A 25125-nucleotide genomic window follows, 5' to 3' on the forward strand; every position below is an offset into this window, starting at 1 on the left:
GTTACCTTTTGCTGCAGAGGATAAGTGCATTAGAGTTAACTGCACCTCAAATTGCAGCCCAAATAAATGCTTCAGAGTTCAAATAACAGACATCAACGTCAAGTGTTCAGAGGAGACTGCGTGAATGAGGCCTTCATGTTCAAATTGCTGCAAAGAAAACACCATTAAAGGACACCAAATAGAAGAAAATACTTATTTGGGCCAAGAAACACGAGCAATAGACATTAAACCGGTGGAAATCTGTCCTTTGGTTTGACGAGTCCAAATTGGAGATTTTTGGTTCCATCCGTCGTCTTTGTGAGACGCAGAGTAGGTGAACGGATGATCTCTGCATGTGTGGTTCCACTATGAAGCATGGAGGTGTGATGGTGTGGGGGTGCTTTATTTAGAATTCAAGGCACACTTAACCAGCATGGCTATCACGGCATTCTGCAGCGATACACCATCCCATCTGGTTTGCGCTTAGTGGGACTATCATTTGTTTTTCAACAGGACAATGATCCACACACCTCCAGGTCGTGTAAGGGATATTTGACCAAGAAGGAGAGTGATTGAGTGCTGCATCAGATTACCTGGCCTCCACAATCACCCGACCTCAACCCAATTGAGATAGTTGAGTTTGGATGAGTTGGGCCACAGAATGAAGGAAAAGCAGCCAACAAGTGCTCAGCATATGTGGGAACTCCTTCAAGACTGTTGGAAAAGCATTCCAGGTGAAGCTGGTTGAGAGAATGCCAAGAGTGTGCAAAGCTGTCAAGGCAAAAGGTGGCTACTTTGAAGAATCTCATAATTTTGATTTGTTACACACTTTTTTGGTTACTACATGATTCCATATGTTTTATTTCATAGCTGATGTCGTCACTATTATTCTACAATGTAGAAAATTGTAAAACTAAAGAAAAACTCTATTTTCAGTTAGCCTCTATTTCGCCACTATGGCATATTTATTGCCTTACCTCCCTGATCTTACTACATTTGCACACACTGTATATAGATTTTTCATTTTTATATTGTGTTATTGACTGTACGTTTGTTAATCCCATGTGTAACTGTTGTTGTCACACTGCTTTGCTTTATCTTGGCCAGGTCGCAGTTGTAAATGAGAACTTGTTCTCAACTGGCCTACCTGGCCTATCCCGTTAGCGGGATCAAAATCCAGCGAAAAATCATATCGCCAATTAGCATTAAAAAAATATCATAATTTAAAAAAAAATATATATATATATATTTTTTTTTTTTATAGATACACCTCTCCTGAATCGACCCACGTCGTCCGATTTCAAAAAGGTTTTACAGGAAAAGCAAATCATTAGATTATATTAGATGAGTCCATCGTAAAAAGCAGCTTCATAGCCATTTTCCGACCAACCACTTGCATCACATATAATCAATAAACAGCTAAATGTAGCACTAACCTTTTACAAACTTCATCAGATGGCACCCCTAGGACATCATGTTATACAATGCATGCATTCTTTTGTTCAATAAAGGTCATATTTATATATAAAAACAGCATTTTACATCTCTGTCTGACGTTGACTACCTAATTTCCCCTCAAAAGCGTCCCGGTAAACAATGCTACGTTTCAATAAATTGCTATACTATAACGATTTTTTAAATGTATATTGTCAATCTAACATTTATAGATGAATATCTCTTGAGAACACCCGTCATACCAGATTTTAAATTAACTTTACTGGGTAATCACACTTTGCGATAAAAGGAGATGAGATACTCAGAAAATGAGCAAATATACAGAGCTCGGCGCCATCTTGGACGCAACAGCATGAACCATCTCATCTTCTATAATATTGTCAATAATCGCCTACCTTTAGTTGTCTTCATCAGAAAGCATCCCAGGTCCACAACAGATGTATTTTCGGTCAAAAAGTCCATACTTCACGTTCCATTAGCCTGATGTTGGTAGCGCGTCCTATGGCTCTCTCCAAGCGCAGCTCTGAAGTTCATAATGAAAGCAATCCTCGCGCATGTAGGTTCGTTCAAACATGTCAAACGTTGTATAAAATAAATCTTCAGGGCCTCTAACACCAAGAGAGCCAATAAGATTCGAGGGGGATGATGTCATGGCCTTTAAAACCGTTTCCAAAGGTGGGGGCAGACATGGCCGCCGGCGTCATAATGGTGATGGCCCATCCCCTGTGACCAATTTCAAACTCGTGTCATTCACTGAGTTTTGACTCTATAAGGCTCAAACCACTGTGAAAGGACTGGTGACATCTAGTGGAAGCAATAGGAAGTGCTCACTGAACCATGGTTAACGGTGTGATTAATAAGGAAAGATGAGAAGTCAAGTCCACAATTCAGAATTCCACTTCTTGTTTCAATCGGTCTCGGGGTTTTGACTGCCATTTGAGTTCTGTTATACTCACAGACACCATTCAAACAGTTTTAGAAACTTTAGAGTGTTTTCTATCCATATATAATAAGTATATGCATGCCCTATCTTCTGAGTTTAATTAGTAGGCCGTTGAAAATGGGAACGATTTTTTTTCAAAATGCGCTGTGGCGCCCCCTATCCTAGGGTATCCTCAAGAGGTTAAATAAAAGTGAAATAAAAATTTTAAAACTCTGTCGTCGTTCAGCCACGTCTCGGTGAAACATAAGAGTTATTAATGTCCCGTTGTATATAGTCTTAAAATCGTAGATGGTCCAGTTTGTTTTCCAGTGACTGCACATTGGCCAATAATCCGGAAGGTAGTGGTGGTTTACCTTCTCGTCTGCGAATTCTTACAAGGCACCCAGCCCTCCTCCCCCTTCTCTTTACGCTGATGATGGGGATTTGGCCCTTGTCTTGACAAAGCAATAGATCCTTTGCGCCGGACTCATTAAAGAAACAATTAAATCTAGTTTGAGGTGAGTAATCGTTGTTCTGATGTCCAGAAGCTCTTTTCGGTCGTAAGAGACAGTAGCAACAACATTATGTACAAAATGAGTTAAAAGCAATGCAAAAAATATATATATATACACATTTGATTAGGAGCCCATAAAAAGAACATCCACTACAGAGGAGTTTTGGTTCCTGACTCAAAAGGAATACCCTGCCGTCTCACTCTGAACATTAATGCAGTGTTCAAAACAACTGGGAACTCTGAAATCTCCAACATCAGTGCATTCAAGACAACTGGGAACTCTGAAAAGAAACGATTTGAACTAGAGGTCGACTGATTAAAAATCGGCATGGCCACTTAATTAGGGCCGATTTCAAGTTTTCATATCAATTGGTAATCAGCATTTTTTGGACGCCGATTACATTGCATTCCACCAAGAAACGGGAGTGCAGCAAGGAGCCAAGGTAAGTTGCTAGCTAGCATGAAACTTATCTTATAAAAAACAATCTTCACATAATCACTAGTTAACCTAGTAATATCGTCAACCATGTGTAGTTAACTAGCTTGTCCTGCGTTGCATATAATCAATGCAGTGCCTGTTAATTTATCATCGAATCACAGCCTACTTTGCCAAACGGGGGATGATTTAACAAAAGCTCTTACGCGAAAAAAACACAATCATTGCACAAATGTGCCTAACCATAAACATCAATGCCCTTCTTAAAATCAATACACAGACGTACATTTTTTAAAACCTGCATATTTAGTTAAAAATAAATTCATGTTAGCAGGCAATATTAAACTAGGGAAATTGTGTCACTTCTCGCGTTCATTGCATGCAGAGTCAGGGTATATGCAACAGTTTGGGCCGCCTGGCTCGTTGCGAACTAATTTTCCATTATGACATAACATTGAAGGTTGTGCAATGTAACAGCAATGTTTAGACTTAGGGTTGCTGCCCATTCAATAAAATATGGAACGGTTCCGTATTTCACGGAAAGAATAAACGTTTTGTTTTCAAAATTATAGTTTCCGGATTTGACCATATTAATGATCAACGGCTCGTATTTCTGTGTTTATTATAATTAAGTCTGATTTGAAAGAGCAGTCTGACTGAGCAGTGGAAGGCGGCAGCAGGATCATAAGCATTCACTCAAACTTTACTGTGTTTGCCAGCAGCTCTTAGCAATGCTTGCTTCACAGCGCTGTTTATGACTTCAAGCCTATCAACTCCTGAGATTAGGCTGGCAATACTAAAGTGCTATTAGAACATCCAACAGTCAAAGGTATATGAAATACAAATGGTATAGAGAGAAAAAGTCGACGCGTCATAATTCCTGTAATAACTACAACCTAAAACTTCTTAAGTGGGAATATTGAAGAACTGGGAATATTGAACCACCAGCTTTCATATGTTCTCATGTTCTGAGCAAGGAACTTAAACATTAGCTTTTTTACATGGCACATATTGCACTTTTACTTTCTAATCCAACACTATGTTTTTGCATTATTTAAACCAAATTCATCATGTTTCATTATTTATTTGAGACTAAATAGATTGTATTAAGTTAATATAAGTGTTCATTCAGTATCGTTGTAATTGTCATTACAGCAAAAAAAGAAACGTCCCTTTTTCAGCACCCTCTCTTTCAAAGATGATCTGTGAAGTTATTTGGAATTTGACGCATTTTCAATGTAAATGGTTTAAACACTGTTTCCCATGCTTATTCAATGAACCATGAACAATTAATGAACATGCACCTGTGCAGCGGTCGTTAAGACACTAACAGCTTACAGACGGTAGGCAATTAAGGTCAATGTTATGAAAACTTAGGACACTAAAGAGGCCTTTCTACGGACTCTGAAAAACACCAAAAGAAAGATGCCCAGGGTCCCTGCTCATCTAATGTGAACATGCCTTAGGCATGCTGCAAGGAGGCATGGGGACTGCAGATGTGGCCAGGGCAATAAATCACAATGTCCGTACTGTGAGACGCTTAAGACAGCGCTACAGGGAGACAGGACGGACAGCTGAACGTCCTCGCAGTGGCATACCACGTGTATGCCACGTGGTACGGAGACAAATGTATGAAATGTATGCATTCACTACTGTAAGTCGCTCTGGATAAGAGCGTCTGCTAAATTACTAAAATGTAAATGCAAAATGTGTAACACCTGCACAGGATCGGTACATCCGAACATCACACCTGCGGGACAGGTACAGGATGCAAACAACAACTGCCCAAGTTACACCACGAACGCACAATCCCTCCATCAGTGCTCAGACGGTCTGCAATAGGCTGAGAGCGGCTGGAATTAGGGCTCGTATGCCTGTTGTAAGGCAGGTCCTCACCAGACATCACCGGCAACGTCGCCTATGGGCACAAACCCACCGTCGCTGGACCAGACAGGACTGGCAAAAAGTGCTCTTCACTGACGAGTCGCGGTTTTGTCTCACCAGGGGTGATGGTCGGATTCACGTTTATCATCAAAGGAATGAGCGTTATACAGCGGCCTGTACTCTGGAGCGGGATCGATTTGGAGGTGGAGGGTCCATTATGGTCTGGGGCAGTGTGTCACAGCATCATCGGACTGAGCTTATTGTCATTGCAGGCAATCTCAACGCTGTGCGTTACAGGGAAGACATCCTCCTCCCTCATGTGGTACCCTTCCTGCAGGCTCATCCTGACATGACCCTCCAGCATGACAATGCCACCAGCCATACTGCTCGTTATGTGCGTGATTTCCTGAAAGACTGGAATGTCAGTGTTCTGCCATGACCAGCGAAGAGCCCGGATCTCAATCCCATTGAGCACATCTTGGACCTGTTGGATCGGAGGGTGAGGGCTAGGGCCATTCCCCCAAGAAATGTCTGGGAACTTGCAGGTGCCTTGGTGGAAGAGCGGGGTAACATATCACAGCAAGAACTGCCAAATCTGGTGCAGTCCATGAGGAGATGATACACTGCAGTACTTCATGCAGCTGGTGGCCATGCCAGATAGACTGTTAATTTAGATTTTTGACCCCCCCCTTGTTCAGGGACACATTATTCCATTTCTGTTAGTCACATGTCTGTGGAACTTGTTCAGTTTATGTCTCAGTTGAATCTTGTTATGTTCATACAAATATTTACACATGTTAAGTTTGCTGAAACTAAACGCAGTTGACAGTTTCTTTTTTTCTTCTTCTTTTTTTGCTGAGATGTAGATATCTATCTAAAAAATAATAATAATTAAAACGGCCGATTAATTGGTATCGCCGTTGAAAAATCTTAAACGGTCGACCTCTAATTTGAACGATCCTCCAACTCGGAATTCCAATTCAGGAACTCAGGTCTCTTTCTACAACTCCGACCTAAAGATCACTGACGTCATGATTTGACCTCATATTTTTCTGGGTTCCCAGTGGTCTTAAAAGCACTATAAACTCAAGGTAGGCTACCCTTCGCCAGCTCATATCTGTGTGAAGCTGGATTCAGTACCCTCATCTGCATTAAAACCAAATATTGATCCAGGTTGGATGGGACAGCAGAGGTGCACACTGTCAACCAAGCCCCCTGACTTTGAGAAGCTCCGATGCGAAATGCACACCCACCTCATTAGTGGTGGAGATATAAGAGTGATTACGTCAGACTAATTTGCAATGGACTGTCATAGCCCCACATTAAAAATATTACGTTTTTCTAAGTAGTAGGAATGCTCAGGAGTAGGCAAAGTTGAAAAGTAACCTTTACGAGACTTGTGGCAGGGTCTACAGGCAATCACGGACTACAAAAAGAAAACCAGCCACGTCACGGACACCGTCTTGCTCCTGACAAACTAAACACCTTCTTTGACCGCTTTGAGGAAAATAAAGTGCCAACCACACGGCCCACTAACAAGGACTGCGCCGCCTCCTCCTTCTCCGTGGCCGACGCGAGTAAGACATTTAAACGTGTTAACCCTTGGAAGGCTGCTGGCCCAGACGGCATCCCTAGCCGTGTCCTCAGAGCATGCGCAGACCAGCTGGCTGGTGTGTTTACGGACATATTCAATCGCTCCCCATGCCAGTCTGCTGTCCCCACATGCTTCAAGATGGCCACCATTGTTCCTGTACCCAAGAATGCAAACAACTGAACTAAATGACTACTGCCCCATAGCACTTACTTCTGTCATCATGAAGTGCTTTGAGAGACTAGTCAAGGATCATATTACCGTCACCTTACCTGCCACCCTAGACCCACTTCAATTTGCATACTGAACAGGTCCACAGATGATGCAATCGCCATCACAATGCCCTATCCAATCTGGACAAGAGGAGTACCTATGTAAGAATGCTGTCAATTGACTACAGCTCAGCATTCAAAACCATATTACCCTCCAAGCTCATCATTAAGCTAGAGGCCCTGGGTCTCAACCCCACCGTGTGCAATTGGGTCCTGGACTTTGATGGGCCACCCCCAGGTGGTGAAACAACATCTCCACTTTGCTGACCCTCAACACTGGCGCCCCACAAGGGTGCGTGCTCAGCCCCCTCCTGTACTCCCTGTTCACCCATGACTGCATGGCCATGCACGCCTCAAACTCAATCATCAAGTTTGCAGACAACAGTAGTAGGCTTGATTACCAACAACGACAAGACAGCCTACAGGGAGGAGGTGAGGGCACTTGGTGTGTGTGGTGTCATGAAAACAACCTCACTCAACAGCAACAAAATGAAGGAGATGAACGTGGACTTCAGGAAACAGCAGAGGGACCACCCCCATATCCACATTCACGGTACCACAGTGGAGAAGGTTGAAAGTTAAGTTCCTCGGCCTACACATCACTGACAAACTGTGTGAGTGGACCATTTCAGATAGTGTGGTGAAGGCGCAACAGCACCTCTTCAACCTCAGGATGCTGAAGAAATTTGGCTTGTCACCGAAAACCCTGACAAACTTTTACAGATGAACAATTGAGAGCAACCTGTCGGGCTGTATCACCGCCTGGTACGGCAACTGCACCGCCCTCAACCGCAAGACTCTCCAGAGGGTGGTTCGGTTTGCACCACGCATCACCGGGGGCAAACTGCCTGCCTTCCAAGACACCTACACCACCCGATGTCACAGGAAGGCCAAAAAGATCATCAAGGACAACAACCACCCGAGCAACAGCCTGTTCACCACGTTACCATCCAGAAGGCGAGGTCAGTACAGGTGCATCAAAGCTGGGACCGAGAGACTGAAAAACAGCTTCTATCTCAAGGCCATCAGACTGTTAAACAGCCATCACTAACACAGAGAGCCTGCTGCCTACATAGACTCAAATCACTGGCCACTTTTAATAAATGGATCACTGGTCACTTTAACCAATGCCACTTTAATAATGTTAACATATCTTACATTACGCATCTCATATGTATATACTGTACCTTATACCATATATTGCACCTTGCCTATGCTGCTCGGCCATCGCTCATCCATATATTTATATGTACATATTCTTATTCCATCCCTTTAGATGTGTGTATTAGGTAGTTGCAGGGGCGGAAATCCCAGGGGGGACGGGGGGGACACGACCCCCCCCCCCCCATCCTGGGAACAATATGATTTGTCCCCCCCAATATATCACTGTAAACATAACATGTAATTTAAATAATATTACTAATATGCAATGAAAGCAATTGTGCTGATTATAGACACTTAATAGCTCGTTTTTAAGTTTCAAAAGATTGCGCCCCCCCACCCTTTGCCTCACAATGGTTTGATCCACTGCCAGTTCCTTAGTTGGCAAGGTAACAGAGGGTTCGTATCTACTGTAAATTAGTGCTTCAAAGTCCCTGTGATAAGGTTAGTGATAAACTGAAGTCCAAACTGAACAGAACTACACTCTGTTCTACCATTGTCTTAAATATATTTAATGGTCTCGTTGCAAAAGCTAAATTGTCGCAAGGGAACTTTTATTTATTTATTTTATTTCACCTTTATTTAACCCGGGTAGCAAAGATTATAGCAAACACCACTGAAACGGAATTGGTGCTCGCTAGCTTTGCAAATTCAGCTATTGTTGGAAGCTAGCCAATATGAAACAAACGATTAAAATGACAAAAGGTTGCAGCATATGTTGTGTAAATGGTGAACTCATACAGCTGTCAACTCTTGTCACTGCAATCCGTTTCACATTTGCTAGCTACCTTTTAGATCGAAGCCCATATAGAATGATAGAAGATGGTAGAAGCCCATCTCCTACTGTAAATAACCTGCACACGGGGGGGGGGGTGTGTGTGTGTGTGTGTGTGTGTGTGTGTGTGTGTGTGTGTGTGTAGCCAGCCAGGTAGAAAAATGGCAGAAAAAAGACGGACATCAGAGTATTTTTCAGTACACCAAAACGCAAAGTAAGAACCCTAGTAGCCTAATATCTCAAAGACTAGTTGATAAAATGTTCATAAGAAAGAAATGAAATTCTAATGGAAATGTTTCACAATGATGTCATTAGGCAGAGCAGGCAACAGATGGCACACAGACAGCAGAGCTGGGGACAGATATGCAGGGACAGACTGGCAGAGACAGGGAGTCTCAGGTAAGTTTGTTGAGTCTTTGTTTGGCAACATTATGAAAGGTTCTCAATTTTTTTTGACTTGTAAAATAGGAACATAATTAGAAAATGCCATGGATACCCCCACTCTCAACTTAAACTGGTGACTGAACTAAGATTTGTTAAAGGCAATGGTATTGCTGTTGTGATTAGTTGTGTAGTTTTGGGTACCTACCGGTAGTTAGGAGTACGGCAAACACCTTGTTTCTTTGGTTCCTCAAGATACATTTACCATATTACAACGTAGGCTATGTGTTACAGCATTACTTTTGGTGTCCCCCTCAGGAATTGCTCTTGAGAACATTTCATGTAATTGTCCCCTCCAAAGTTGATATCAGATTTTCGCCCCTGGGTAGTTGTTATTTATTACTGCACTGTCGGAACTAGAAGCACAAGCATTTTGCTACACTCGCATTAACATCTGCTAACCATGTGTATGTGACCAATACATTTGATTTGATACATCTAGGCCTATATCATGAAATATACAGAAGAATACCACATCTCTTGGTTTTGGGTTCACGTTTGGTATGTTCTCCAGACACTCACCACGCTGCAAAGGCCCTCGTGCACGGTACAGTCCAGTGTTCCAAACTTCATCTGACCAAACAGCTGGATCGAGGCTTTCCTCAGCTCAGGGAGGAGAGCCCGACAGGGCGGACACCACTACAAGGAAACAGTGTTAGTATTTATTAATGGACCAAATCCAATGGATCTGCCAAATCAACTGGCTCTAGTCCAATTTACACAATGTCTGTTTACTTTCAGGGATTAATGTTAGTCACCAACCGATTATTATTTTAGTATAGCCACACCTATCTTTTCAAACATGTAGTCAACTGTGAACATTGATAAGCAAGTACAGTATTAGTCACTAACATTAGGCTGATACTTACAGGAGCAAAGAAGTCAACTATCCAGGGCTCCTTTCCATCACTGGGGAAGTTCTCTGGTCTGAGAGTGGTGACATGGGCGCTGACACTCTCCTTAGCAAACGCTACAATGTTATATAGCACATCCTTCCCTGGAAGAGCAGAAACAGTGTTGCAAGTGTATTTGCCATTTATAATGAATACATTGGAAATATTACTCAGCAAGCACTTGATAAAAACCACAATAAATAAATGTACATAGGTGTATACTGTACAATGGGTGAAAAGGTATGCCAAGTGAATTAGAAAAATACAAACTTCACGTATTTGAATAAAACATGGACTTACCATGGTGTATCTCAAAGTCATGAATCCCAAGGCCTTTAAAGACCGCGATGCAGGGCTTTTGAATGTAGAGGGAGCCACACAGTTCTGACTCAGTAAGGCAGTCCACCTTTCCCACCTGAGAAAAAGCACAAAGTACCATCCGTTTTAAACAAAGTATCCAGACAAACAGTGACGTGAATCAATAGTGAAACGATAGAGCGATATTCAGTGTAGATTCCAAGCTACACCTTACATGTATGTGGGCCCCCTTCAGAAGAGCCTTGAGCTTCTTATACTCATGAGACGCTGTGGTCTTCTGTCCAAAGGAAAAACTGACCAGCCACCGATGGGCCAGTTTACTCTGGAGACACATGTAGAATAGAACACAGTAGAATGGAACAATAGAATAACTATTCTTCCTAAATATTTCAGCTTCACCACTACAGGCATGTTACCAACTGAAATCATGTCAGAGAATAGATTATTTCATATCAAATATCTGCAACTAATTAGTATGTAGGCTTATTATTACAAAAAAAGAAAAAAAGAACAGGGCACAACTCAAACATCCGAGCCAGCCTACAAATGTGACAACTGTGGCCGAGTCTGCCTCTCACAGATTGGACTACACAGGCACAGCACTAAGACCTAACAACCACCCCCCCCATGACAATTTTTACTGTACATTAGATGTATTATTACTGCACCTTAAAGGTGTCCTTAGTAAGAGCCACCAGGTCAGGCAGACACTGCATCACCTCTCCATAGATCTCTCTGGTGTCCAAACTCTGCAGAAACTGTTGTGATGAAACCAATGTTTATTGTAAAACTGTGCTTTCACAACAGTTACGATTCAATCATAGCATCTCGATAGAACATTTTCATAAATTATCTTAGCGATGGTGAGGATTCTTCATAAACCCATCCTAGGATTCTCCAGCTCACTTACAAATACATTTCATAGCGTACCTAGTTTTGTTTGCGCACAGTAAAAACAAAAGCATGGGCCTCTCTTACCAGCATGCTGCCCTTGCTCTTCAATGACCTGCCGGGGGGGAAGAAGGCTGTTGTGCTGGTGGTCACCTCAAAGCTGTCACACAACTCAGGCTGTGTAGAGCAGTCCATCCAGCCCACATTCACTAAACCCTCCTGATCAGGACACGAGAGAAGAGACATAAGTCAAAATAATAAAGTATGTTCATGGGAAGGTAAACATACAGCATGGGTTCAATGAGGACTTACCAACATTCCTGCTAATTTTTGCCTCGTCTGTGACTCTAGACAGTCTATGAACAGATATCAAAACAGACAGTATTTTAACTATATAGAAAAGCAGTCATACCAAGTTCATTTGTGAGATATTGGTTTCACCAATTCCGACTGTTTATTTGTAAACATGACAAAGCATCTGAACATAACCCTTAAAGGGATGCAGGCAAAGAGGCCGTTTATCTACTTCAGAGTCAAATTAACTCATGGATACAATTTGTCTCTGCATCCAGTTTGAAGAAAGTTAGAGGCAGTTTTGCGAGCCAATGATAACTAGCTTTAGTGCAATGACGAAGTCTACAGGAACAGCTATGCTAGCTGTTCCCATAGACTTCCAGTCATTGCACTAACACGAGTTAGCAACTTTCTTCAAACGGCACGTAGAGATATAAAAATGGTATCGAGTTAATCTGACTCTGGGGAAGTAGATAAAGCGCTTCATTGCCAAAATCCCAAAGTTTCCCTTTAACAGCCTGTGGTTTACCTCCTGAGTCAGAACAGAAGGTGATCAGCCATCCAACTCCCGATGAAAACGTTGCCTCAATCTCAGTGAAGACATTGCCTTGCCACAGCTCTGTAACTCTGCTCTTCACAAACTGCATGCCAAACTTATTCAAACTCTCCTTGGACCTATCTCCAAAGTATTTCTCTGGATTCTATTAGAAGACAGAAAGTGGTCAGTTTTAGAGTGTTGTTCCTAACACCATGATCGGTGATATGTAGCCTGGTTAAACCACTTTAAGAGTCTACGGACACACCTGCGTGTCAATCTAAGTAACGTAACAAAAACCATCAAAATCTGTCAGTTTAAGCTACAGATATGTTTTTTTTTGCATGGTCTGTCTCAATCCACCGCATCTGCCTATGTCAGCCTTCCGCTTCTGGCCAAGCTACAGCAGTGTTTGTCAGACCATGAGACGCCCTGAAAATCAGTCTAACGAAAACGTCTGTAGCGTAAGAACCGTATGACCACTATGGAAAGATGGGATTCTTCTCTCCGTTTTTCTCTATGAGCCCCACAAGTGTCACTGGACTCGTCTGAAGGTAACCCAGCACCAGTGTAAAAATGTTTATGGAAGTATGGAGTTCGTTTTGTGACAAAGAAATTAGTTAAATGTGCCCAAAAAACACACATTTTCTGAGCTTTCTTATATCTCCTAGATATAAGACACACTTAAATACCTTATTCCTTAGGACTTATTTTTGACTGTTTTCCATTTATGAAGGTGTTATTCAATGTGTTTCTATTGGCTATAGCAGTAAAGGCCGAATTCAATATCACATTTGTTCATTTTTATAAATTCAAAATGAAATAGCTAAATGATCCATGGTATGACCATCTTATAACAAGTCCATATGTTAGCTTAGTTGAACGACCCCACGTTTAGAGGTTAAACCACATAGAATGATGCGCCCAAACAATGGTGAGCGCAGCAGTCAGTCTGGTTTAACCAGGCTAAGTGATACAGGAAAGAGCCATCCTAAAGGAAGCAATGATGTTCCTCCTACCATTCCAGCCTTGTAAATGTAGAGGCTGGGGTAGCTGTTGATGCCTTTGCTGCGACACAGTCTGTTGTTGTCTCCGCAGTTCACTGCTCCTATCCTGATCACTCCATCCATCTCCTTAGCAAACTCCCTCCACTGCGGACACACACAAAACACAATAAGTAACATAACATCATGTTGAAATATTAAACATGGATAACAATTATCAAAGGATGAATAAAGAGAATTTACAAAAAAACTTACAATCTGCAATATCTACTACTGTTCAATGGACGCTAAATAAGTATAGGAAAACCAGTGAATAGTAGTAAATATTGCAGATTGCACCTTTAGAGTGAGGAAAGTATTACCATGGGAGCCAGCTCGTGACAGTGATGACAACGAGGGAAGTAGAAGTTGACAAACCAGAGTTCCCCAGAGTTCACTGCTGCATCTATGATAGTAACTATCCAGTCAATACCACAGCAACAAAACATACCACAATAAGGAAAGTTGGCTCTGAAGGTTTGGAATAGTGTGACATCACTTACCGAAGTCTCCCCTATCTAAAGTGACAATCTCTAGGTCGTCATCGTAGATACCTGCAGAAAAAAAAAGACCGTAAGATGATAAGTCACACCAACGTCCCGATGGAAATGACTGACCAATTTGCATGTTGTTAGCTGTAGCCTTTTCTTCATAGATCTTGTCATTGTTTACATTCTTAGACTACTTTAAACACCATTTACCAAATTCATTTCTATAGTAGTTCCAGCTCTCATATCGTCCTCCTCCCTGCTGCTCGTCCTGCAGACCCTTCTCGCCATACTTGTCATACTTCTTTCTCAGATCGTCATCCTTCAGAACTTCATATGCCCGGGTTACTTTCAGGAACTTGTCGTGGGCAGTTTCATCATGCTGGAAAATGAGAACATAAATCACGTTCTGGACTTCGTGGAAAAATCACTAGCCTGGTCCCAGATGCGTTTGTGCTGTTTTGGCGTGGCAATGATCATAGGAGTTGGAAAGACAGCAAACATATGGGACCAGGCTAGGAAATCACCAGTATTCTATGATAGACAGTGCCTTCAGGAAGTATTCAGACCCCTTGACTTTTTCCACAGTTAGGTTACAGGCTTATTCTAAAATTGATTTTTTTCCCCCCCTCCTCAATCTACACACAATACTCCATAATGACAAAGCAAAAAATGTTTGTTTTTTTAGAAGTTTGCTAATTAATTTATATATAGAAATATGACATTTACATAAGTATTCACACCCTTTACTCAATACTGTTGAAGCACCTTTTGCAGCGATTACAGCCTTGAGTCTTCATGGGTATGATGCTACAAGCTTGGTAACCCTGTATTTGGGGAGTTTGTCCCATTCTTCTCTAAAAATCTAAAATCTAAAAACATGTTTTCCCTTTGTCATTATGGGGTATTGAATACTTATGTAAGTATTGTGGACTACAGGAAAAGGAGGACCGAGCACACACCCATTCTCATCGACGGGACTATAGTGGAACAGGTTGAGTCAAGTTCATTGGTGTCCACATCAAACTACCATGATCCAAACACACCAAGACAGTCATGAAGAGGGAACGACAAAGCCTATTCCCCCTCAGGAGACTGAAAAGATTTTGCAAGGGTCCTCAGATGCTCAAAATGTTCTACAGCTGCACCATCGAGAGCATCCTGACTGGTTGCGTCACTGCCTGGTATGGCAACTGCTCGGCCTCCGACTGCAAGGCACTACAGAGGGTAGTGGGTACGGCCCAGTACATCACTGGGGCCAAGCTTCCTGCCATCCAGGAGCTCTATACCAGGCGGTGTCAGAGAAAGGCCCCGCACAGCAAGCGGTAGCAGCGGTAGCAGAGCGCCAAGTCTAGGTCCAAAAGGCTTCTTAACAGCTTCTGCCCCCAAGCCATAAGACTCCTGAACAGCTAATGAAATGGCTACCCAGACTATTTGCATTGTCGTCATCGTCCCCCCGTCCCCTCCCAACTTTACGTTGCTGCTACTCTGGTTATTATCTATGCATAATCACGTTAATAACTCTACCTTCATGTACATATTACCTCGACTAACCTGTGCACCCGCACATTGACTCTAACGGTACCCCCTGTATATAGCCTACTTACTGTTATTTTACTGCTGCTCTTTAATAAATGTTTTACTTAAAACTTATTTTTCTTAAAACTGCATTGTTGGTTAAGGGCTCGTAAGTAAGGATTTCACTGTATGGTCTACACCTGTTGTATTCGACGTATGTGACAAATACAATTTGCTTTGATTGTGTGTAGATTGATGAGGGGGAAAAATGTATTAATTGTAGAATAAGGCTGTAACGGTACAAAACATGGAAAAGGTGAAGGTCTGAATACTTTTTGAATGCACATCTGCAAATCTGTGTACGTGACCAATAAACTTTGATCATTTAATATATTGTAATGAAACAGGCAGGGAGCAGGTCTTAAACCCTCGACCTTCTAGCCCGAAGTCCAGCGCGCTATCGACTGTGCCGCAAAAGCATAATCGAGCGGCAGAGCCGATATCCGAATTTATAAGCCCAGGGTCATTACACTACTCCCTCCTTTCAAAGAGCAGATCCCTACGCTAGCTTGCGACTCAACGTCTTATAGGAAGGCGCTCACCGGCCAAGCACACGCACTATCGTGGATGCAAGGTCCGATCACTTCTGACACCAATGTAATGAAACAAGCAGGGAGCAGGTCTCGCACCCTCGACCTTCTAGCCCGAAGTCCAGCACGCTATCGACTGTGCCGCAAAAGCTCGACGGCAGAGTCGATATCCGCGCTTATAAACCCAGGGTCGTTACAGTGTGATATAGGGAAGGCTACTCACTGGGTTTTTATCTGGATGCATGGTCAGGGCCAGCTTTTTGAAGGCTTGTCGTATCTCTCTGGTTGTGGCTTCTCTGGACACCTTCAGTAACTTATAGTAATCCTCAGATGACACAGAAGCTACCAGGCAACTGAAGACAAGCAGGGATCCCAGCAAAATTCTGCTCCAAAGCATCTGCCCTGGATTCTGAACTTGACAGGCTAGTTTTGATTTTTCTGGTGGTAGAGATTCCATTGCCACAGGTCTCCTCGGTAAACACACAGTGCAACAAGTTTCAGTGCTGGATCTCTTAAATTGTTAGGGTCACACACCTCATCCTAAGTAGGAGAAGCAACCCTAGAATGTTCTGACGTCTGTCTGTGGAAAGAAAGATCGAAATAATTACAAAGTGATTTTTCAGAACGTGACGTCTACTAGAGACATGATTGAATGGTGACATAATTGGCCAGGTTACCAGGTAAGGCAAATGAAGCTAGCTATGAACACAGCTGTAACACTTACATGCAATTCAGATCAGTGTTTCTTTCCAGAGATGCAAGATCATACGATCATAATTTGGCAAGGATCTTGCATCAATGATTTCTTCACAAGCTACAAGGCTAGCTAGCTATATCAGTGTACAGAGACCAGGCTAGTTAGCTAACTTAGTAGCCCAAGGTGGACTCTTAACGAGACGAGCGCTACTCATTTAGGTACCGTATGTTATTTTCAGAGGTAGACTGGTTCTGGCAGCCAAAACTCCATCTAAGCGTGACTGTTCGCTCTGCTACCGCACGTCAAGCGGTACCGGAGCGCCAAGTTTAGGTCCAAAAGGCTCCTTAACAGCTTCTACCCCCAAGCTATAAAAGACTGCTGCTACTCGCTATTTAAAATCTATGCACACTCACTTTACCCCTACCTACATGTACAATTTACATTGACTAACCTGTACCTTCGCCCCGCACCTTGACTCGGTACACCCTGTATATAGTCTCGTTATTGTTATGCAATTGTAGTGTTACTTTTTATTTAATACTTCATTTAGTAAATATAAAACGATGCGTGTTAATGTTCAGACCGAGCGATGAGCTCTTAACAAAAACACTCCCATACAGAAAATAATCTTCTTCCAATGATTTATGTGCAATGTAATGTAACTAATGGGACAGAGAGTAATGATCAGGGCAAGTTAGATCTCAAGTATGTTAACGTTATGTCGCTAGCTAGCTACTTCATCATTTGGATCAGATATCTACACAAAAACAAAAAGCCGTTAAATGCATATACTCTGCAATCTTGCAAATGAACGTTGCCTTGACAGATTGACTTGTTGGCACACTTCTTATCCGGGTTTGGGTCCGGTGTAATAAGATAACTCGACCTGGTGGAATACGACACTTACTTCATAGAGCGCTCCGTAAGCCGCGCCCCAGTGTTGGACTGGGACTCGTTTTAATAGGCTAAAAAGCCTCTCATTTTACCGTGGGTCCGCGATGGTTCTGTGTAGCCTAGTTGTGCTAATATATTTGAGACCAGTGTATTGCAGTTCATTTCTTCTTTGAATTAATAAGTAAAATATATTTGAGTAGTAAACAGGGAAACAACGAGTCCCAGACACTTCGCAAAATAGAACATACCAGAGGGGGCATCGTTAACTAGGCTACGTAAATTATTGGGATCATCTGGTTACCACAAGGATTCCTAAATCATTGCTAAGAATAATGAAAATGACTGCAGTTTCTACTGGTCATTGTTTTCAGGCTGGTTGAATTGTTGCTAGCTAGGTACCCCAGAAGTTGCGGTCGAACAAATAAGGCCTTATTACCAACGCGGTATTGTAAACACATCGTTCGTGGCCGGTGTTTTGCTTACTTTTTTGTACAGCTTTGACAGTGCTACTGATAGTGGTGGCGCTTGGCTTGCACGTGCGAATACAGAGCACACATATGAAAGGCCAAAAGGTTCAAATTGTCTTAACACTTGTAATTATCATTTTTCACTTGCTTTTTTCAAGTGTCAAATGTCACTTTTATGTACACGTGATTTTCCACCTGTCCAGTATGGAGAAGGCCAAGAGTTTCAAATCGTCTTGATTTGAAAGCTTGTTATGGGCATTTTTACACACGTTCATTACACCTGTTCAGTGTGTATTTACGGGTGATTGGAACGTTTTGAATATTGTACTTTCAGACGCATGAAATTGTGCCACTGCACACGTTCTGAATGCCTGTGTAGTAACTGGTACGTTTCATGCTTATGAAAGTACCACATTGTAAGCCCCTCCCACCTCAATTTCCATGGGTTTGACTTTTTTCGACTTCTGGCCTGTTGCGATGAATCGCTTACTCAGGGAGGGAGATGTTTGTAAATGTGGATCAAATTGTTACAATTAGTCAATTACATTTACAGAACGTAAACGCTACAGCAAGGCGTTGGTGAGAAAAATGGAGGAAGAAATTAAAACTAATTTTTCCACATAGCATTACAACTACAAAATGTTCATTGAAATAGCATGGCTAGTTAGCTAGCAATAGTCTTCTGTCTAACCTGTAACTAATGGTTGTTACGTTGTGGAACAGAGCAACAGTTCTTTGTACTTGTCATTTGGTTGAGACTAATATTAGTTTAGAAAATAATTGTTTACTTTGTTATTATTTGTTGTGTAATTGGTTGGCTTTGCTAGTTAGCAAGCTGAGATTTGTGTGCTAAAGTTGGCCAATTTAGCTAATGTTTTAGAACAGGCTAGCTCCCTGCAGAATATAGACAATAGAGAATGGGGAATAAGATCTGGCTGTTGCAGTGCCTAGACGAGGTGAGAGCAAACTGCTACAAAGATAAAAAGGTAAGATCTCTATCTTGAGTAGCTATATTTCAAGGTTGAACCAATGCAATATGTATTTTATTGGCTTGCTAAATGAGCTGCTTTTCCTGAAAATGTCTGTCTGATAAAGTTGTTAGTTATTGTTGTTCTTATGCAATGTCCAGGAAATGTCAAGTACTCAAGCATCTGCAGACCAGTGATGAGATCGGAGGAAAGCCTATTGAACAAGAATGACTAGCTACTTATATATGATAGACATTTTATTGGCTTGCTAAATTAGCTGCTTTTCCTGAAAATGTCTATCTGATAAAGTTACACTATTAGAAAAAAAGGTGCTGTCTAGAACTTAAAAAGATATTCCGCTGTCCCCATAGGATAACTTTTTGAAGAACCCTTGTTGGTTCCAAGTAGAACCAACCCAAAAGGGTTCTACCTCGAACCAAAAAGGGTTATACTATGGGGACAGCTGAAGAACCCTTTTTTCGAAGAGTGTATCTAGTTGTTGTTCTAATGCAATGTCCATGTTACAGCCACAACATGATGATCATGTAGTCAAGCATATGAAGACGAGCGAGGAGGAGAAAAGCCTGCTTTGGAAGAGCAAGCTAGAACAACAACCAGCTATATCAGATAAACATGTTCAGGAAAAGCAGGGAGAGGGCAAGCTAGTAGTAGTAACATTATTATTTGAAACCTCACATGCTCATAATCTGTATGTGTTATATTTAAGCAATAAGGCACCTCAGGGGTTTGTTGTATATCAACAATATGCCACGGCTAAGGGCTGTTCTTAGCACAATGCAACACGCAGTGCATGGATACAGCCCTTAGCCGTGGTATATTGGCCATATACCACAAACCCCCAAGGTGCCTTATTGCTATTCAAAATAATTGCTGTTGCTATTACCACAGTAAATAAGTAATATTGACTCATACCCGTGGTATACGGTCTGATATACCATGGCTTGCTATCTTTCTCATGTTGTATCGATCATCAACATGAACAAGACTGAATTCTGTTGAATTGTCAACTAGTCTAAATTCTTATTAGGAAGATGTTGCTGTTCAGAATGACATGTTTATGACTGTTGATGTTCACAGGAATCTCCAAATGCTATGTTGAACGAGCAACATGGATGAAGGAGGGGGAGGAAAACAGACAGCCTTCAACAAGTCATAAAATGTTTGCTTCATGAATAATTGTTACATCAGAAATAATACAGAATTGTTTTAGTTTATTCTGTTTCTAATGTATTTTACCTGGATGTGAGTAATTTAGCAGGTCTATAGTATAATGTATTGTTTTGAAATGTTTATTAAATATCTGTTCAGTCAAAACTCACTTATTATTTTATGTTTGCTAAAATAATGTGTTTTGTACTGTTACTTTTTACATACTGAAACAGTCTCATTCCTTTTGAGCTAGACTATGATCGTGGAAATGTCTACTACCTTTTTTTAAATGTTGATGAAATCAGCACCGTTTTTTAATAGTTTGTTGCTACTGTCTAGTGAGGAAGTGGACAATATGGAATACATTGGAGGAGGAAGGGAGAATTAATGAGAAATCAGAACTTGGACAATGTCAGGGAATAAGTAGGTAAATGTACAGCCTATCAATGACAAAAGAAACGGTGCAGAGGTAGCCTTAAGATGACATTAGATATTTGCATGTTATGTACTGGACAGACGGCTAGCCAGCTATTCTCAAAACATTGATTACCAATTTGAGCTGTGACGTCTCAGTTTGCATGTAAAGTGTTGGTCTCATGTTTCATGAGCTGAAATAAAAGATGTCAGACATTTTCCATACGCACAAAAAAGCTTATTTCTCTCAAATGTGGCACCCTGGTCCTTCCTCCGCTGCCTCCTTAACAGTTTATAAATTCCTTTTTAGAAAACATTTTAATTCAGCCTTTGTGGTTTGGAAAGTATAGTGACTAGTATTGCTTTAATTTATTTATCAAACAAATGGGGTTTTGGAAAAGTAGGTACTTTTCTCAAAACAATATCTGGTGGACATTTTTTTTCACATGGACTTAGAACTTGATACTTCAGACAAGGAAAAATTATAGATAGCTAATTAAAGTAAGAAAATACCTTTAGGAATTATGAAGCCTTTATGTGCTTTTTTTCAATACGTAAATATTTATTTGAAATCACAAAATGTGACATTAGCTACCAAATAAGTTGTTTTCGGCAATTATCCAGAAACAACTCCAAAAAGTCCATTCCTTACCCAATAGGCTGAACAGGTGTAATGAACGCGTGTTAAAAAGACCATAAAACACGTTTTAATCACATGTAAATGAACACTGAACAGGTGTAATGAACGCGTGTAAAAGTGCCCATAAGCGTTCTAATCAGCTGTAAATACACACTGGACAGGGGTGCATTTACCTTAGGGTGCTTTTTTAATCTTTAGTTTTAAATTGTTATTCTTTTGTTTTTTATCCTCTTATGTTTCTTGTGTAGTAAATAGTTTTTTTCCTGTGTAGTGCATTGTGTTACATTCATGTCTGAAATGTGCAATATAAATAAAGCCTGATTTGATTTATTACTCTGTTACAGAATAAATGGGCTTTTTTTTCTTCCTCCACTGCAGCTTCCTCAACAGTTTATTAATTCCTTTGTAAAAACAATATTTTCATCCAGGCTTTGTGTCTTGGAAAGGGTAGTGACTATTAATACATTAATCTAAGAATCAGATGGGGTTTTGGAAAAGTAGGTACTTTAGTCAAAACACCACCATCTAGTGGATTCTGTTTGTTTTAGAGTGTCATTAGAATTAGTAGGACATCACTATTCAAGATGAAGGCTGGAGGAACATTGTTTTATAAAATAATGAATAAATTATGGAAGGGATTTATTTTCACATGGACTCATATCTTGTTACTTCAGAGGCAAAATTGTTGATGTATAGAAATTAAAAAGATCAACTGTATTCGTGGCATTGAGCTCTAGAATGGCATTTGTTTGTCATCAAAGGGAGTCTGTGTAGTGCAGTCAGTCAGTCAGTTTGACACTTTTCTGATATCAATGACAACAGAATTTGGTTTTATTGCTCACAGTAAAAACAAACACTGAGTTAACAATAAAAATTGCATAAAAAACACGAGCCAAATATGGATTACACAATGATGTACATGGCCCAGAGGGCCACATTTCACACATTTTCCTACTTTGTTGTGGCAAAGTCTAATGACAATTTTCATTAAGGTCCATGTCTGTGGGTTATGTTTTGGTATGATAACCACTTATAGGAGGTAGCTAAATGGCATTGGTTATTTGGACCAACAGGATTGAGGATATGCAATATAGTTTTGTATGCAAATCATTTTATAACATTTTTGACATGCGTTTTTCTGGATTTTTTTGTTGTTATTCTGTCTCTCACTGTTCAAATAAACCTACCATTAAAATGATAGACTGATCATTTCTTTGTAAGTGGGCAAACGTACAAAATCAGCAAGGGATCAAATACTTTTTCCCCCCACTGTATGCATTTTGGGGTATATTGATGAGACAGGTTGGGCAGCTCTGGGATGTGCTTTATTATCGCATCGTACCACAGATGATAACTACACCAAACTTCCCACAGAACAAGGAGCCCCATTGTGTAACGATTGTCGTGTGGGGAGGACCAAGACGCAACATGGAAGTGTATACTCATCTTTTTTTTAATACTGAAGGTGAAACAAAATGAAACACGTATACAATTACAAAAACGACACTAACAGTTCTGTCAGGTGAAGAACACAAAACAGAATACAACTACCCACAATCCACAATACAAACACACCCCTAATTATAGGACCTTCAATCAGAGGCAACGATAGACAGCTGCCTCCAACTGAAGGCCCCAACACCAATTAACTAAACATAGAATTATAAAAGACTAGACAGAACATAGAAATAAACTAACATGGAACAATAACCAAAACCCTGGACTAATAAATCAAATACCCCTCTCTACATGGACACATACACACAACCACCCTGAATCACATAAAACAAATACCCCCTGCCACGTCCTGACCAAACTAAACACTAACAAATAACACCTTTACAGGTCAGAACGTGACACGTTGGAAAAGTTTCATAGAGTCATCATAGATTTAATGTAAAATCAGTCACAACAGCCTGTTTTCAAGTTGGCCGACATTTATTTAAATGTGGAGGAACTGAATAGATTTTTCAGGGCATAAATTAATAACCTCTTAAGGACCCTTTTTTAAAATGTTCACCTAAAATGACATACCCAAATCTAACTGCCTGTAGCTCAGGACCTGAAGGAAGGATATGCATATTCTTGATACCATTTGAAGGGAAACACTTTGAAGTTTGTGGAAATGTGAAATGAATGTATGAGAATATAACACATTAGATCTGGTAAAAGATAATGCAAAGAAAAAACATGCATTTTTTTTGTTCCATCATCTTTTAAATGCAAGAGAAAGGCCATTATGTCACTTAGGAGTCTAAGTGCAATATATATTCTGGCCACTAGATGGCAGCAGTGTATGTGCAAAGATTTAGACTAATTCAATGAACCATTACATTTCTGTTCAAAATGTTGTATCAAGACTGGTGAAATGTGCCTAATTGGTTTATTAATACATTTTCAAGTTCATAACTATGCACTCTCCTCAAACAATATCATGGCATTCTTTCACTGTAATAGCTACTGTAAATTGGACAGTGCTGTTAGATTAACAAGAATTTAAGCTTTCTGCCCATATCAGATATGTTTATGTCCTGGGAAATTTTCTTGTTACTTACAACCTCATGCTAATCACATTAGCCCACGTTAGCTCAACCACCCCGCTGGGGACCCACCGATATAAATAATTGTGTAATAGGTGTAATAGGTGTAATAGGACTAATAAAGACTGAAAGTGTTACTGTGAGGAAAATGCTAAAAGATGTCCCAGTATATGTATTTAGTAAAATATTACCAGAGCATCTGCTAAATTACTCAAATGTAAATGTAATAATGGTAGAAATATGACAAAATGCAAAAAATAAGGTCAGGTTAAGATGGGCTTAGGAGATCTTATAAGTTTCCTTCTAGGAGATAATATCAGTCATTTAACATGACCTTTATCAATTATGAATGCTTTACGTGCATAAATGCTTAAAAAAAAAATCACAAAATGTGACATTAGCTGATGAAGATTATCTCATAGAACAAAACATATAACATTTAATAAGCCTGCATTTACCAAATAAGTCCTTTTTGGCAATAATACAGAAAAACTACAAAAAACCCATTTATTACCCTATAGGCTGTCGAATGAACCATGGCGGAGTTAATACCTACAAAAATACGCCATTACTATTTCTCTCTATAGCTGGAACAGGGAGCTGGCTGGATGAAGTAGCGCCCCCTGGGTTGCCCCAGCCCTTGCAGGGAGCTGGCTGAATGTAGTGGCGTCCCCTGGTGGCCCTGACTGAGCCCTCTCCCCCCTTCTCCTTGGGACAGGGAGCTGGCTGGATGAAGTGGCTACGGGCGGGGGTCGGACCCCCCAGTCTCTGGAGCGAGACTCTAGACAGACAAGCGTTATAATCACCTGTAAATGCACACTGAATAGGTTTAATGAACGCGTGTAAAAATGACAATAACAAGCGTTCTAATCACCTGTAAATGCACAATGGACAGGGGTAAAGAACACGTGTACAAAAAATGACGTTTGACACTTGAAAAAAGCAAGTGAAAAATGATAATTACAAGTGTTAAGACGTGTTACGGGTGACACGATTTGAACCTTTTGGCCTTCCATACACACAACATTCTATAATATAACTGTGTTATTTGACGTGTCAAATTAAAAGCTTATTTAACGGTCAAATAGTGTTATTTGATGTGTATCTTTTTTGACACGCAAAGACCCAAACGGCGTTCCATAGGCTCCACATACAGTGTCACGGGTGTCGTAGGGTAAAGACCAAGACGCAGCAGGAAAATACATACTCATCTTCTTTTTATTTGGTGAAGAAGGAAAAACACAATAAACGTATACAAGACACAAATGAACTGGACAGTCTTGTCAAGCACACAGCTAAACAAGCACAATCTCCCACAAAAACCCATGAAAAACA

At 40.8% G+C, this 25125-nt stretch overlaps 1 protein-coding gene and 1 long non-coding RNA gene across 5 annotated transcripts in view; one reads left to right on the forward strand and one right to left on the reverse strand.

Annotated features, from left to right (window-relative positions):
- Positions 1-17169, reverse strand: part of LOC106586473 (endoplasmic reticulum disulfide reductase DNAJC10) — a 33857-nt gene extending 16688 nt beyond the window's left edge. The window contains exons 1-14 of one of the 4 annotated variants that reach the window (XR_006761964.2): positions 16725-17164; positions 16224-16580; positions 14106-14274; positions 13908-13958; positions 13728-13810; positions 13381-13512; positions 12356-12527; positions 11845-11888; positions 11620-11751; positions 11310-11399; positions 10856-10963; positions 10624-10738; positions 10300-10427; positions 9953-10069 (exon numbers count right to left, since the gene is read on the reverse strand). Coding sequence is in view for 1 of the 4 variants with exons in the window: in XM_045707546.2 (XP_045563502.2) it covers positions 9953-10069; positions 10300-10427; positions 10624-10738; positions 10856-10963; positions 11310-11399; positions 11620-11751; positions 11845-11888; positions 12356-12527; positions 13381-13512; positions 13728-13810; positions 13908-13958; positions 14106-14274; positions 16224-16457 (1575 nt within the window). In the remaining 3 variants the exon portion in view is untranslated. Of the gene's footprint in view, positions 1-9952; positions 10070-10299; positions 10428-10623; positions 10739-10855; positions 10964-11309; positions 11400-11619; positions 11752-11844; positions 11889-12355; positions 12528-13380; positions 13513-13727; positions 13811-13907; positions 13959-14105; positions 14275-16223; positions 16587-16724 lie in introns of those variants that run through there. The other 3 variants (XR_006761966.2, XM_045707546.2, XR_006761965.2) reach the window with 3 other exon arrangements.
- An 83-nt stretch (positions 17170-17252) lies between these two features.
- LOC106586474 (uncharacterized) lies at positions 17253-20833 on the forward strand. Its single transcript, XR_001324202.3, has 2 exons — positions 17253-19044; positions 20125-20833. It is a non-coding gene; the product is annotated as an uncharacterized LOC106586474 (long non-coding RNA).
- Positions 20834-25125: the final 4292 nt, after the last annotated feature.

The sequence above is a fragment of the Salmo salar genome, chromosome 25 (genome assembly GCF_965601325.2).
Source record: "Salmo salar chromosome 25, fSalSal1, whole genome shotgun sequence".
In the NCBI taxonomy this organism is placed as follows: Eukaryota; Metazoa; Chordata; class Actinopteri; order Salmoniformes; family Salmonidae; genus Salmo; species Salmo salar.